The sequence below is a fragment of the Triticum aestivum genome, chromosome 3D (genome assembly GCF_018294505.1).
Source record: "Triticum aestivum cultivar Chinese Spring chromosome 3D, IWGSC CS RefSeq v2.1, whole genome shotgun sequence".
Lineage (NCBI taxonomy): Eukaryota > Viridiplantae > Streptophyta > Magnoliopsida > Poales > Poaceae > Triticum > Triticum aestivum.
In genome coordinates this window covers 359508080-359522144 of record NC_057802.1, presented here as the reverse complement: position 1 = coordinate 359522144, position 14065 = coordinate 359508080, and the positions used below count along the sequence as shown (strand labels likewise).

The following is a 14065-nucleotide window of genomic DNA, read 5'->3' as shown; positions in this document are numbered from 1 at the left end:
ATTGGTGGAAGGCGTGGTAAAAAAATCGATCCTTTGAAAATGTTACTTACAAAAGCATTTGGAGCTCTGATTTTGTTTTTTTGGCACGACTTGTACCAATGTGATTTCGTGATGAAATTTGCATGGACAACAAATATTTGTGAAAGTATGTCACAATTTTTTTTCAGAATTTGTTGAATTCTTTTTGCTTTTACTGTTCACACCAGGAGCATTTGCTCCTGGTTGTAGAAATGTAGTTTCGGTGATTCTGCAAATTCCTTTGTTTTGACAATCCTGTGTATTGCACCTGCGATTCTATTCTATTTTCGAGTTTTTTCTATTTATGTGTTTTTTGAAATTCTGCAAATTAAAGAGGCCATAAGCAGCAAGCAGTTATAAAAAAAGATAATACCTAATACCCCCCCCCCCCCCCCCCCCCCTTCAGTGGAAGATAAAATGCAAACAGCATCGACGGAAGCTCAAGACAACGAAATATTTGTGCAAAATCAGAATGTATTGTTCTTTCTCTGTCGCAATGACAACCGAATTTTACAATTTTGCGTCTGTGACTAACAATGAGGCACAATGGTCTATCAGTAGCGACACTGACACTAAAATCTCTCTCGTACCAACCGAAATAATGCGCTCCATCCACATTCCGCACAAGGTCGTACCACCTACCGGCATCCGCATCAGCGAAACGGACACCAAGCTCGGCTTCCAATCCTTCTTCACGGCTCCAAGGACCGAAATCTGTGCCGGCGATCGCCGTGGCCGACGTTGTTTCTGAAGCTTCAGGGCGTTCGCCGTGCACGTCGATCCAGCCATCGTCGGACTCCCAGTCTGGCAAGGCCGAGCAAGGGCTCGCCAACGAGGCGATCCTCTCGGCCGCGCTCGTCAGCATGTCCTCTGTTTCGCTTTCCTCGTCCGACTCCCAGAATTCCGCGTTGAGTGTGCTCTTGGGGGACATCCAATCCTGCTTCGCCGGTTCCGCGTCGACGTCGCGGAAGGCGGACGCGAGGAACGGGTGCTCTAGGAGCTGCGCGGCGGTGGACCGGTGGCGGGGGTTTCTTGCCAAGCACTTGCACAGGAAGTCCTTGGCCTGCGGCGACAGCGACGCTGGCAGCTCGGGCACGGCGTCCGTGTATCCGATCCGGTGGACCGCCGCGAAGACGTCGTCCATGTCGCCCCACGGGGCGCGGCCGGTGGCCATCTCGATGACGGTGCAGCCGAGCGCCCACACGTCGGCCGCCAGGCCCTGCTCCTCCCCGCGCGCCACCTCCGGCGCCATGAACGCCGGAGTGCCGCCGATCGTCCGGTCGGAATCCGCCGCCCTCGCGCATCCGAAGTCCGCGAGCTTGGCTCGGCCGTCGCCGCCGAGCATGACGTTCCTAGCCTTGACGTCCCCGTGCACCAGCGAGTTCCCGTGGAGGTAGGCAAGCCCCCTGGCCACGTCCCCCGCGTACCCCTGGATGGCGCGCTCCGCGAGGCTCCCGCCGCTCCTGGCAGCCTCGTCGGCGAGCGAGCCGCGCGGCGCGAACTCGAGGAAGAGCTGGTACTCGCCGCCGGGTGCGGCGCGGGAGCCGAGGCACGGGACGATGTGCGGGGAGCAGAGCCCGGCCATGACGCGGCCCTCGCGCCGCAGCGTCTCGGCCGCGCCGGCGCCGGCCGACTTGACCGCGAGAAGCTCGCCGGAGGCGTCGTCGGAGGCGAGCCAGACGACGGCGCCGGACGCGCCGCGGCCGAGCGTGCGGAGCCGCCTGAGCTGCTTGGCCGTTGTGGCATCCATTCCGAGAGAGGGATCGTAGGGTTGGGTCTGTGGTGCGTGGAGTTGGACGTGCGATCGATGAGCCTGTGGACGAAGGGAGCGCGGGGGCGTATTTGTATGGCCACCCCGAGTTTGGCTGCGATGATTGCGTGGGAAACGTGCGGGAGAGAGACAGAGAGAGCGTGTGCTTCGTGCGGAGTCCCCGTCAACGCCCGGGCGAGGGGACGGCGCAACGAGCTTTCAGCCGCTGCCCATGGTCAAATTCTAGTGCCTGCCGCGCGTGTGCGGTAGATGGGATTTCCGACCTCTCTTTTCTTGGTGGGACGCTCGTTCAAGCGATCTGCATGCATGACTATCTGCTTGATGCCCGAATATTCTTTGCATGTTTTGGATCACTCCCTTCCTCTTCTAATATAAACGCAGCTCACCTGCGCTTCCTCAAAAATGTTTTGGATCACTTCCTAATCCAGTGCGGGTTCGGAACTAATAATTGCCATTTCTTCAAAACTGTACTCCAATCTTTCTGGCGGTGTCCAATGAACTGCGCCCACTGTGATGTTGTCGATAAGGCAAGGCCAGTGGCAGTGGTGGGCGGCTACTGGGATCGTTCTTCTTTCCTATACCACGAGTCGGTCTACGTTCAGATGAATGTTCACAACCAGTCAACCGTACTATGTATCTTGGAGGGGGTGACGTAAGGCTCAGGCTGCGAGTTGCCAAAACAAGTTGAGGAATCAGCAAGGTTGCTTCGCCCTCCGCAGCCGGGAGCTGACCACCCACCTACAGCGGCCTTCTGCTCGCGACTCGGCTCACCGGTCTCACTTGGCTGGAAGCTGTTGGTGTTTCAGCGGCCTGGTCCTCCCAACAAGTCAGCCAGTACACACATCCTGAAGGTTTCTCTACGCCAAATCTTCGCCTTCTCTTTCCACCTCCCGGCCGAGCAAAGTATGCGAGGAAAGTTCAACTTCCAAATACATGTCGTATGGACGGGACCTTTTCACACTTGCAAACAATTGATGTTGACGTTCCAGTGTGTTTAGCATTAAAATACTATACTGAGCAAGCTGAAAAACAAAAAATATCTTACAGGTTTATGTAATTATATCATCATTCACCGACCATGTTGCACACGTGTACTATTAAAGTTCACAGATTAGGATGGACATTCGGGGCTTTTTGATCCTTTCGGTCTGCGTAATTCAAGTTTTTCAAATTCCAAGTATCTTTGAATCAAAGTAAACAATAAAGCTTTCATTCAGCTGGCCTGCTCAACATGTGCTCAACGGAGCAACTTTACGAATCCAAACACAAGAAACTAACAAAAAATAACAGCAAGCAAGCAACTTACCGAAATTAACCTCAAGTACATAGCAGTTGAATGTGAATGTTAGGGATGAACAGTAAATTTAAAACAAATATCAAACTTTTTTCATTTTTTATGTGTTCACGTTAATGTCTAAAGCGCGCTCGGCAATTTTCATGCAAAACAGAACGTGTTTTTTAGCAAAAAAAAAAAGAATTCAATGGTCTAGAAATGCCAAACTTTTGACTTTTTTTTGCACAAGTCAAAATATTACGTTTCTCCTGGAACTTTTACATATAATGGCATTTTTAAAGTGGACCCTCAAAACGCCTGCATACGTCTGGACCGAGCTGTCCGGACGTAGTTTGTCATCCAATGTGGTACCCCATCTGCCCGCGGCCATGGGGCCGCAAGCCAGGGCCGAGTAGGCCGCGAGCAGGGGACGCGTGGGCCCCACAGGCACTACCTCCACCATGAAAGTGTCATTGCTATCTTTGCTGAATCTACAATTACCACCATGAAATGCTATATTACGTTCTACTAGAAATATTGTAATCAAACAAATCCTGGAAAAAAAATCGTCCAATGCTCCCTTCTTTTTCAAGTTCTCGTCGAGGAACTTTATCACTTGTTTAGTTTTTGCAGATGCAAGTGATAGCATGTAGTCATATTTGTGACATGTTCGCTACTGGTTTCGTGCTCAATTTAGTGCTAAGATGAGTCTAGTCACTCTCTCGTTTGTTAAGTGGCCTCTCACAAACCACTTTCTTAATGGTATGTATAAAAAAAAACTATCCCAAGATCTTTACCGTATGAAAGCCAATTTTGTCACACTTTTATCCATTTGAGAGAATTGTAGTCTATGATAATGTAGAGAACTTGTTTCCAGGGCCATGCTCAACACAAAAGTCCCTTTTAGAAGTATCAATCATTCTAGTATCAAGTGCATCCTAGGTTCTTGGACATAATATACCAGGCTAAATGAATAAATGATGTCACTAGAAATATAAACATCATGACCTTCATCAGCAATATTACCATCATCAGCTTTATCGACAATATTACCATCACCGCCTTCATCCATTTCTACAGTGTGAGCCTCAACCTCTATTTCAACATCACCATGACCATCATTAACTTAGCAGTTTTGATTTCAAAATTTGTTTGAGATTCTTTCACAAAAAATCTACCACGAACACCCTTTTGGGTTTAAATGGTTGACTCTAGTCTTTATCTCTTCTTACACTTTTCAACACTAGAATCATACTTCCTATTTCTAGAATACATGATCCTTCCCGTTGTATAAACCAAAAAGGTCTAATGTGGATGAATTTCAAACACTACATGAATTATAGGCTTATCAAGACAGTAAAATTGAGGACATCGGAGTCTTGAATTCTGATTGAACAACTATCTTGAAACTCTTCGATACGCGCCTTCTTGAGCAACTAGCCAACTATGTTCCCAAGACAATTTGACTGCAAATCAATAAGTATAGAGCAACTAATTAATTAATAACTATCACCACAAATTTAGCTACCGCAATCTGCACAACACCGACAACACCTAGATAAGTTAAAGTGGCAGTTACAAAAACAATAAATTTATCTACTGACAGAATGATAAACCAGTCGATCGGTATCGACTTAGAGTTACAAGTTAACTTTCATCTTTCTGCCCTTCTAACTTGTGATAGTGAATTGTAGAATTTGTGATGGCACGCTTCGGGAATTGTGATGGTCAGGCAGCGGGGTATCACTGCATTGGAGCTAACAACATAATGGAGAAATGGTGGAACAAATAGAAGATGAGAGAGAGCGGGAGGGGGCAGAGAGACGCTAGGAGCAAGGAGCCTGGGATGCGTATCATAATTTGGCAACACATGAGGCCTTCATGAATGCACAGCGAACACTCAAGCAGATCAAGGAGTCACGAACATGCTATGACTTTAGCACGATCAATCAGGATCCCCAACGACGTGCATGTAAGGATAGTCACTTTGGAGCATGGGAACACTGAGCTCATTATGTTTGTAGTTCAAAAATATTTATTTTATGGCTACAGAAACCCAAAATTTTTCTACAGGCATATAGATGTGTAGTATATTTGCACAAAGCCAAAGTGAATTTCCCTCAAAGTCTCGTCAACATAAGTGTTTGTATGTGAGATAAAAAAAGACAGACATGCACAAAAATGGATTGTTTTTCCTGGCCAGAATTTTGTCTTTCTTAGTGTTATGTATAATACATCATATTATTCAACAAAATTAACAGGCATGCAGAGAACATCTATATGTAGTTGTGTAAAAATTAAACATTTTTAAAAACTTTTTAAATATCATTTTTGGGTCTTCCAAAATAAAAGGATCCGATACACTTAGGGTTGAAAACGGAGTGGAACTTTTAGCTTTTCCGTAGGAAAAATAGAAATGGAAATTTGCAAAACGGAAATGGAAATGAAAATTCTTAATGCGAAAACAGAAAGAAAAACGAAACGGTGTTTCCTGACGGAACAAACGTGGAAAGAAAATTTTTGTTTCCGTGAATATGGAATTCCCATTTTACTATAGGCCTATGGCTGATTTGTAGCCCAATCACCAAACAACACACAATGACACAATGAGCAGAATGGTCCATTTGAGGCCCTCTACTACCACAGATGTACTCAACTAGACTTATATGTAATTATTCGGTACTACTACAATACTATGCTAAGTTGATAACCTAATCATATTATTTCGTAGCCATGTTAACAATTCATTAGGTTTGTTGGTTTTTGTGTGTATTTTTTTTGTAATTCAAGGAGTTTTTAAGTTTCGGTCAACACCCGTTCCTGTTGCCGTGTCCCCTCCATATTTGCTCCGTGCCCGTTTCCAGCAGTATATGTTTCCATATTTATTTTGGGGGTTTCTGTATTTATTTCCGCTTCTACAAAAAATGTAAAAACAAACATGGTAGCACCCAATTCTTTTCGTTCCTGCGATGTTTTCATCCCTAATTGCACCCATGCTTAAAAAATCCACACTCGTGTATGTGCCTCCCTTTTCATGTATTTTTGAAGAATTGCCTCTTTTTTCATATGAGATACAAGATCGCACCCAATCACTATTAACCAGGTCTGATGTACATGCGTCTCTGCTTAAGCCCACTTTCTGATGTCGTTGTCCAACCATATACGATGTAGCAATTTGTGCCCTCTCAAACTTTTGGGGGCCCTATTCTAAAATAAACTTTTGGGAGCCCTTGTGTTGGAGCTCACATGCTCCTATCAATGGGTTTTCAATTAGAACTCTACATTATGCTCTTTGCATCATATTTCATCCATGTTTACTGTTTTTTTAGAATTCATCCATGTGTGCTTTTAAGATTATATTTTTTTGCTTATTTGATGAGGATCAATTCTGTTTGGCTGCATCACAATGATGCAGAAGCGAGGTTTAACCTCCTTTAAAAAAAGAGGTAGTAGTTGGCCTATCCATGTTGCAATAGGCTTGTAGCAGTGGTTATTTATTTAACAATAAAACCTCCTCTCATTCATTTGTAATAAGTGTTACATCATTTACAGTCAAAGGAGAAATAGAAGTAGAAGGTTCATCCATCCAGACATTAGTGGGAGAAAATATCGCTAAGCTAGCTAACTCATGAGCTACTGAGTTTGCCTCTCCTGGGAAAAGTTCAAAAATTATATGAGGAAATCACATGACATATGATAGCAATGATCGAAGATAGGTGCTGGGGCTCCTGCAAGATTTGCTCCCTACTTCATTGTGTTAATGACATCCATGTTGTCTAAGTTAACCACTAGTTTGTTACAACCAATAGATTGTACAAGGGATAAAGCATATCCCCCGGCAAAAAAAAGGATAAACCATATTTCAGTGCCATGGTCTCCGCAGACAATACATCTGAACACCACTCAATTATGCTATTACCTACAACAATAAACTTCCACCGGCTGTAACAGCCCCAGTGGTTCTTCTTAGCATCTCATCATCAAAACATGCATCCACATTCAGCTTGACATAGTGCGGAAGAGGAAGCAATTCCTTTTCTTGATCGTTACGTTGATTTGCCATAAAAATTAGATGCAATAATCTCTCTCATCCAAAAAACTATTTGGGGATTAGAGGGATGGGGTGAGATTTGAGGGGATTGGGCGGAGAGAAGGGGTTCACCAAATTCCTTCATGTCCGCAATCGATTTTAGGCTTGCAATCGTGCTCTTAACCGGACATCCTAGCCGTCCATCTTGTGATCCAGTGGCCCAAGACGCAATCATATGTTTCCTTTTCTTTATTACTCCCTCCATTCCAAAATATAGTGCGCCCGCGCTTCCCGAGGTCGAACTTTGACCATAAATTTAACGAACGAGACCGACTGCGGCAGGTGAAAAAATTACATAATTAAAAACTTCTTTCGAATACGAACTCACTGATATAATTTTTGCTCCCGCCGCAATCGGTCTTGGTAGTTAAATTTACGGTCAAAGTTGAAGCACGGAGATAGAGGAAGCACTACATTGTGGAATGGAGGGAGTACTACGTAGTATTTGGCATCTACCAGACTTGTGTTGCACGCAGCATCATACCAAGAGACGACGGCCAAAGCTGCGTTCCACGGCTGTAAAGCAATAAAGCGCGGGAACTAAACTAAACTGAACCAAAAGGGTCGATGCATATAGTATGCATGTCCGGCAAGGAAAGGTATCCACTGTCCAGCCAGCCGTCATTTTATCCTCGAGGCCAACGGATCGAATCTCTGACAGGTCGAGAGGCCGAATGCCCCAGACCGCGGGGACGGCTGCCTTAAGCATCAAGTTTGTCACAAACTTGACGTAACCCAGCCTCCACAAGCACGCAATCGGCTGTCCATGCAGCCGAGGGAAGCAAGGAACAAATCTAGCCTGGATTTTCCCGTCGATCGTTCGTGCGCACGCCCTGTGTCTATATATAAGGTGCAGCCGCCGATGCAATCCTTAAGCCGCCTGAAATACTAATACTGACTAGTAGAAGAAGAAGTAGAGCCCAGCCTCTGATCGGTCGAAGCGTTCGCAGCTAGGAGCACGCACGCACACATGGCGAACGCGGGGCTGAAGCCGGTGGCCGGCTTCCTCCTGATGCTCAACTTCTGCATGTACCTCATCGTCGCCGCGGTCGGGGGCTGGGCCATCAACTTCGCCATCAACAACGGCTTCTTCATAGGTACGTACTGCTGACCGGTAGTGCATACTCCTGGTGCATTATCTTGTGTTAATTCCTTGAGCTGAAGCATCCTTTGGTTCATAGGATAGGAAAATTGTAGAAATAAGAAAGTCATAGAAAATGAGATGACATGTATCTCAAATCCTATGAGTAGGAATAGGAAAGAAGATGCCCTTTGATTCACATCATAAGATTTTTGAGTCTAGGCTAATGTTTATTTTCCTATGAAATATGGAAGATAGGAAGAATTCCTGCATAGAAATAGGATTACATTCCTACAAACCGAAGGGCTCTAAAAAAATTTTCTACAAAAATCCTATCCTATGAAATTCCTACATGATTCCTCCAAACCAAAAGAGGCCTGAGCGTATGTATGTTGTTATATACAGGTTCCGGGCTGGAGCTGCCGTCACACTTCTCTCCGATCTACTTCCCGATAGGGAACGCGGCGACTGGGTTCTTCGTCATCTTCGCCGTGATTGCCAGCGTGGTCGGCATGGGGGCGGCGCTTGCCGGATTCCACCATGTCCGGGCGTGGAGCCACGAGAGCCTGCCGGCGGCAGCCTCCTCTGCGTTCATCGCCTGGATGCTCACGCTGCTCGCCATGGGGTATGTTGTAGTATGACCACTTCTACGTACCACTCCCAACTCTCTTTCTATGCGTGCATATGTAACGTTTTGCCTGACTTATTTTTAATCCTCTTTGGCACCTTCTGATTCTCCAGATTGGCAGTCAAGGAGATTGACCTGAACGGCAGGAATGCTAGACTGGTAAGACCGACAGACGCACTGTTTAATTTGATCAGCACTAGTAGGGAATCAAGTTGTAAGTTTGTGACTACTGATGTGACACGATATAATCATTAATGACTGTTTGTGTTGGTTTGGATTGTCTTGTAGATAACCATGGAGGCTTTCACCATCATACTCTCGGGGACGCAGCTCTTCTACATACTCGCCATACACGGAGGGAGGTGAAGGGCCAGCTCAAGTGGGCAAGAGATCGATTGCCGATGGAATATTTGCTTCCAAGCGTGATGATTCAATGCCGATATATCAACTACAACTAGCCGAGCACTGGTTGCATGTGTACATCTTTGATGTGGTATTAAAACTTGTGTATCGTGTGTTTATTGCTGAGACGGAAATGCACTGTGCATGTGTGAGTGTGTGTGTATCTGTACGTTGTGTGTGTATAAGCGTTAGATGCGTGTTCAGATTTCCGCGTGATTTGTTGATTGGGAACCAAATACGAAGCTATTATATTCATTTGATTTGAGTATATCGTCTTTTCTACGGAAAATTGTTAATATTAGTTACCCCCTCCGTTCATAATGTAGTGCATGCAGATTTTTCTTAAAAAATCAAACCCCACAAACGTTGGTCAAGTTTGTCGAGAAAAACATTTACATCTAGAAAGCCAAACATATATCATTAGATTCATCATAAAATATAACTTCATATTTGATATATTTGGTGTTGTGCATATCGTAATTTTCTCTGTAAACTTGTTCAAAGTTTGCAAAGGTTGACTTTTAAAAAATCTATGCACACTACATTACGAAAAAGAATAGGGTTATGTCACATCTAAGCTGATGTTCACTCTGTTTGTGGTCTTTTTTTTTGTCCTAGTTTTTTTTTGTTTCTTGTTGCTGCATTATATATTTGTGGGAGCTTAGATGTGACATCCTTAAAAAAATATAGATGTGAATTAGTCAAACTGAAAAAAAGTATTAGCATGATGCACTGTTTTGGGGTTTAGGGTGTTTATCTGGCGCATGTCTCGTCGGCTATTGGGACAGATCCAAGCAACCAACTTATCGCTCATTGCCAACACAATTGTTGTGTATCACTCGTAGCAACTGTTAAGTCTCCGATCGCCCACCTGCGTAGTTAGATGGGCTGGCCCATTAGAGATTAAGCGAACTGAGAGTGTCACCGGTTTTAGGAACCATTTACTCCCTCCATTCCTAAATATTTGTCTTTTTAGACATTTCAACAAGTGACTACATACGAAGCAAAATGAGTAAATCTACACTCTAAAATATGTCTATATATATCCGTATGTGGTAGTCCATTTGAGATCTCTAAAAAGACAAATATTTAGAAACGGGGGCAGTACAAGGGACCTCCTATCCATGCAGTCTGCGGTGGTGCTTAGTGAGCAACCCCCCCCCCCCCCCCCCCCCCCCCCCGCGCATTTGCATGTACGCGCTTTGGGACGACCCATGTACGTGACGGGGCGCCCCAGTTATTTTTTCTATTAATTATTTTTTCTTTGTTACCTTCGGAAAAAAGTTCGCGACTCTCGAATTCTAAAAGGCCGTTCTGGATATCATACAATGTTAAAAAACGAATTTGTAAAAATTGATTGTTTATATAAAAATGTTCCCAAGTTTCAAAACACGTTCTGAATTAAAAAATGTCCTGAATCTCATCACATATTTGAACAATGTTCCTATATGTCAAAAAAATCACGAATTTGAAATTGTTCCAAATTTAATAAATACCCACGAATTTGAAAAATGTTCCATTTTTCAAAATTATATATGAATTTGAAAAAATATTCCTAATTTCAAAAACTTTGACCAATTTTCAAAATGTTTAAGGATTAAAAATAAAATTAAAAATTTAAAAAAATTTATTTCAATAAATGCTCCGAATTCTAAAAATATTTACAAATTCAAAAAATGTCGCCTTAGCAAAATGTTCATAAATTAAAAAAACGCTGTATATTTCGGAAGTTACTAAAAAATTTAAAAATGTCTAAAAATTTAAAAAAACTTAATATTAAAATTGTCCGCGGATATGAAAAAAAGGGAAGAAAACCTTCGAAAAATCGGTGGGGAGGAAAAACAGGAATGGGCCAGCCCAGTTACAACAAATCTCGCAGGTCTTGGTTACGCGTCAGGTAGCTATCCCCTGACCAATGCGCTAAATAGAATTCACCCATCAAAAAAGGTTCTTACCTTTCCGAGTTTTCAGTTTCCTTTTTCCTTTTGTTTTTTCAGTGTACTTTTGTTTCTGTTTTTCGATTTGGTTCTTCATTACTTATCTTTTATTTTTCTAATTTCAATTCGAATGTTTAATTTTTCAAAAAATGTTCTTGATTTAAAAAAAATCAGAAAATGTTCCCATTTTATAAAAACCACAGACATTTCAGAAATTGTTCGCGAATTTTTTATCAATCCACGAACTTTATTATAATTTCGTGGGCATCTTTTAAAGCACACAAACAATTTGTAAATTCACGAACATTCTTTTTCAATTCGGGGACATTTTTCAAGTCCAAAACATTTATTGAATTAATCAAAATTTGAATTGAATTTTTTTTGTACGATTTTTAATGGTGCGAAAGAAAATAAGAAAACGAAAGAAAAAACAATAAAATGCAAAGAGAGGTATATATCGCCTCATTTGGAATGATATATCACCATGGTTATCTCTCGCTCATACGAGACAGACGATCTCGCGAACGGGCCTGCCGCAACTCCCTTTTTTTCATGCGCGGACGAAATTTCGTTCTTCCTTTGGTGCACCGAGTTTTTTTCGGTCTGGTGTGCTTTGCTGTGGTTTTCTTTTTAACGTTCGATTTTTTTATTTTTTTGTGCACGATTTATTTTGGGTTTAGTCCTCTTCTTTCATTTTTTGTCTCTATGGTCCTTTACCTGTTTTCTTCAGTTTTTCTTATATTTTCTTACACATTGAATATTTTTCAGAATACATGACTAAACTTTTCTAGATATATGTTTGGAATAAATTTTATAAAATATTAAACATATTCATATATATGCATTGAACCTTATTTTTGAATCATAGGAAACATTTTCTTAAACTACATGAGCATTTCTTAATACCATGAGTATTTTTCCGAAGCACGGGAACATTATTTTAATGTCATGACTATTATTCTGAATGGTGTGTAACTTGTTTCGAAATTACAAGAAACATTTATTTTCAATGTATAAACATGTTTTGAAAATGTCACGAACATTTTTGCCATTAGTACAAAACCTATAAAACCTGACGAACATCTTTTTTGCATTGTATAAACATTTTATTTTACGTTGCATAAATACTTTTCTTGAACGGTACAACATATTCTTTTTAAATATGTGAATTTTTTTACATTATATTAAAAAATTATAATGTTAAGAATATATTCTAAAAGCGCAGACATCATTGTTTTACATTGAATGAATATTTTTCGTACATTGCATCAGTATTTTTCAACCGAGTGATTAGCCTTTTTTCTTAATTTAATGAATTATGTTCCCATTTCAGATATATATAAATGAAGGTAATAAAATATGCATTTGCAACATTCCAAAGGCTTAACTTGGGGCACAAAGCAAAAGAAAAGATACAAACATAATTATTACAATAGAATTCATTATGTTGACCCACTATACTGAACAAGAAATAAAAAGATACATATTGGGTTGTCTCCCAACAAGCGCTACTGTTTAATGCTCTTAGCTAGACATAATGCAAATGTATCAAGTTTTATCATCATTTAATTCTTCAATAAGGCAACTTGATTTCTTAGGAGGATTGCCAAACATTTTATTAGTCATAACACTTGTAGGCACAAAGTCAAAAAAATTAGTGTCAAAGGCATGTTCATTTTTATCTTCTAAAAGTTGGGTGCACAGTTATCATCTTTAAATCTCCCTTTTCTTTACTAGAAGAAGCACCCAAGTTTGGCCTAGGAACCTTAGACACATAAGTGAATTTCAAATTCTTATTTGTAGAAGCTTCCTCACTAGTTTTTGTGGAAGAAAAAGCTGAACCCAAGACATTTATAACTTCTTTCAATTTATCAATTTTAGTGGAACTTTGTTCTACTCTATCAGTAATTGGTTCTTTTTCCTTTAATAATTCCAAAGCATTTCCTACTGTAGAGCCTAACTTAGTAACTTGATTATGCACCTTTTTATCCAGTTCTTCTAATTGTTGACGAGTTGGCATTTTATTTTTGATAAATATCCAATTTTTGGATAAGGTCTTCTAAAGTTATTTCAGTTTCATTAACCTTAATCGGTGGAAATCCAACTAAACTTCCCATAGCATTAAAAGCATCCGAAGTATGACTATTTTAGAAATTTCCTCTAGTGATAGCATCAAGAACAAACCTATACAAGTAGTAACACCAATATAGAAATTTCTAAGGAGTATTGTGGTAGATTGTTTATTAGTAGATCTATTTTGAGCATCACAAATTCTATACCGCGCATCTATTAAACTTTCTTCGCCCCTTGGTTTAAAATTAAGAACTTCTAGCTCGGGCTTAGAGACGGCGAGTGAAGAACTAGCCATGATAGCAAGACAAACAAAAATAGCAATAAGGTATTTTGGTACTTTAAAATAATTGGCAAGCAAAGCAAAAAAGCAAAGGTAACTAGGCAAGAAATAAGCAAGTAAAGAAAAAGTTTATGTGTAGGTACCTGACTTGATAAAAGACGATTCCCCGGCAACGGCACCAGAAATTCCTTTGCTGCTCTGACAGGGGTTGCTGGGTTTTGCCCTAAAGAGGACGAGTGATATACCACAGAAGAAAAATATTTTCCACAGTTGAGAACCAAGATTTAACCGAACTAGTAGGAATCACCAAGCTAGCAAGGTAAACAGTGCGTGCACACAAACGAAAACAATACTTGCACCCAACTTGAGGGGTTTGTCAAGCCCCTGGTCTTGCTAGTTACAAGATTGAAAGTAAATAGATGTTAATGTTTTTTTGTCCCCCTCCCTCCCGTGATTGAAAGCGTCGAAGACAGAAGCCCCCCTCCCTCCCGAGGCGCTCCCGCTGGCACCCC

At 41.7% G+C, this 14065-nt stretch overlaps 2 protein-coding genes across 2 annotated transcripts; one reads left to right on the top strand and one right to left on the bottom strand.

Annotated features, from left to right (window-relative positions):
• Positions 1 to 320: 320 nt before the first annotated feature.
• On the bottom strand, positions 321 to 1827 carry LOC123076296 (mitogen-activated protein kinase kinase kinase 18). The gene is made up of 2 exons (XM_044498621.1): positions 444 to 1827; positions 321 to 339 (listed from the first exon to the last, which is right to left on the bottom strand). Exons 1-2 carry the CDS (start codon positions 1766 to 1768, stop codon positions 321 to 323), a joined length of 1344 nt encoding a protein of 447 aa, XP_044354556.1. The 5' UTR covers positions 1769 to 1827.
• A 6183-nt stretch (positions 1828 to 8010) lies between these two features.
• LOC123074660 (membrane protein PM19L) lies at positions 8011 to 9528 on the top strand. The gene is made up of 4 exons (XM_044497443.1): positions 8011 to 8249; positions 8639 to 8858; positions 8975 to 9020; positions 9150 to 9528. The coding sequence occupies exons 1-4, from the start codon at positions 8123 to 8125 to the stop codon at positions 9225 to 9227; spliced, it is 471 nt and encodes a 156-aa protein (XP_044353378.1). The 5' UTR covers positions 8011 to 8122; the 3' UTR covers positions 9228 to 9528.
• Positions 9529 to 14065: the final 4537 nt, after the last annotated feature.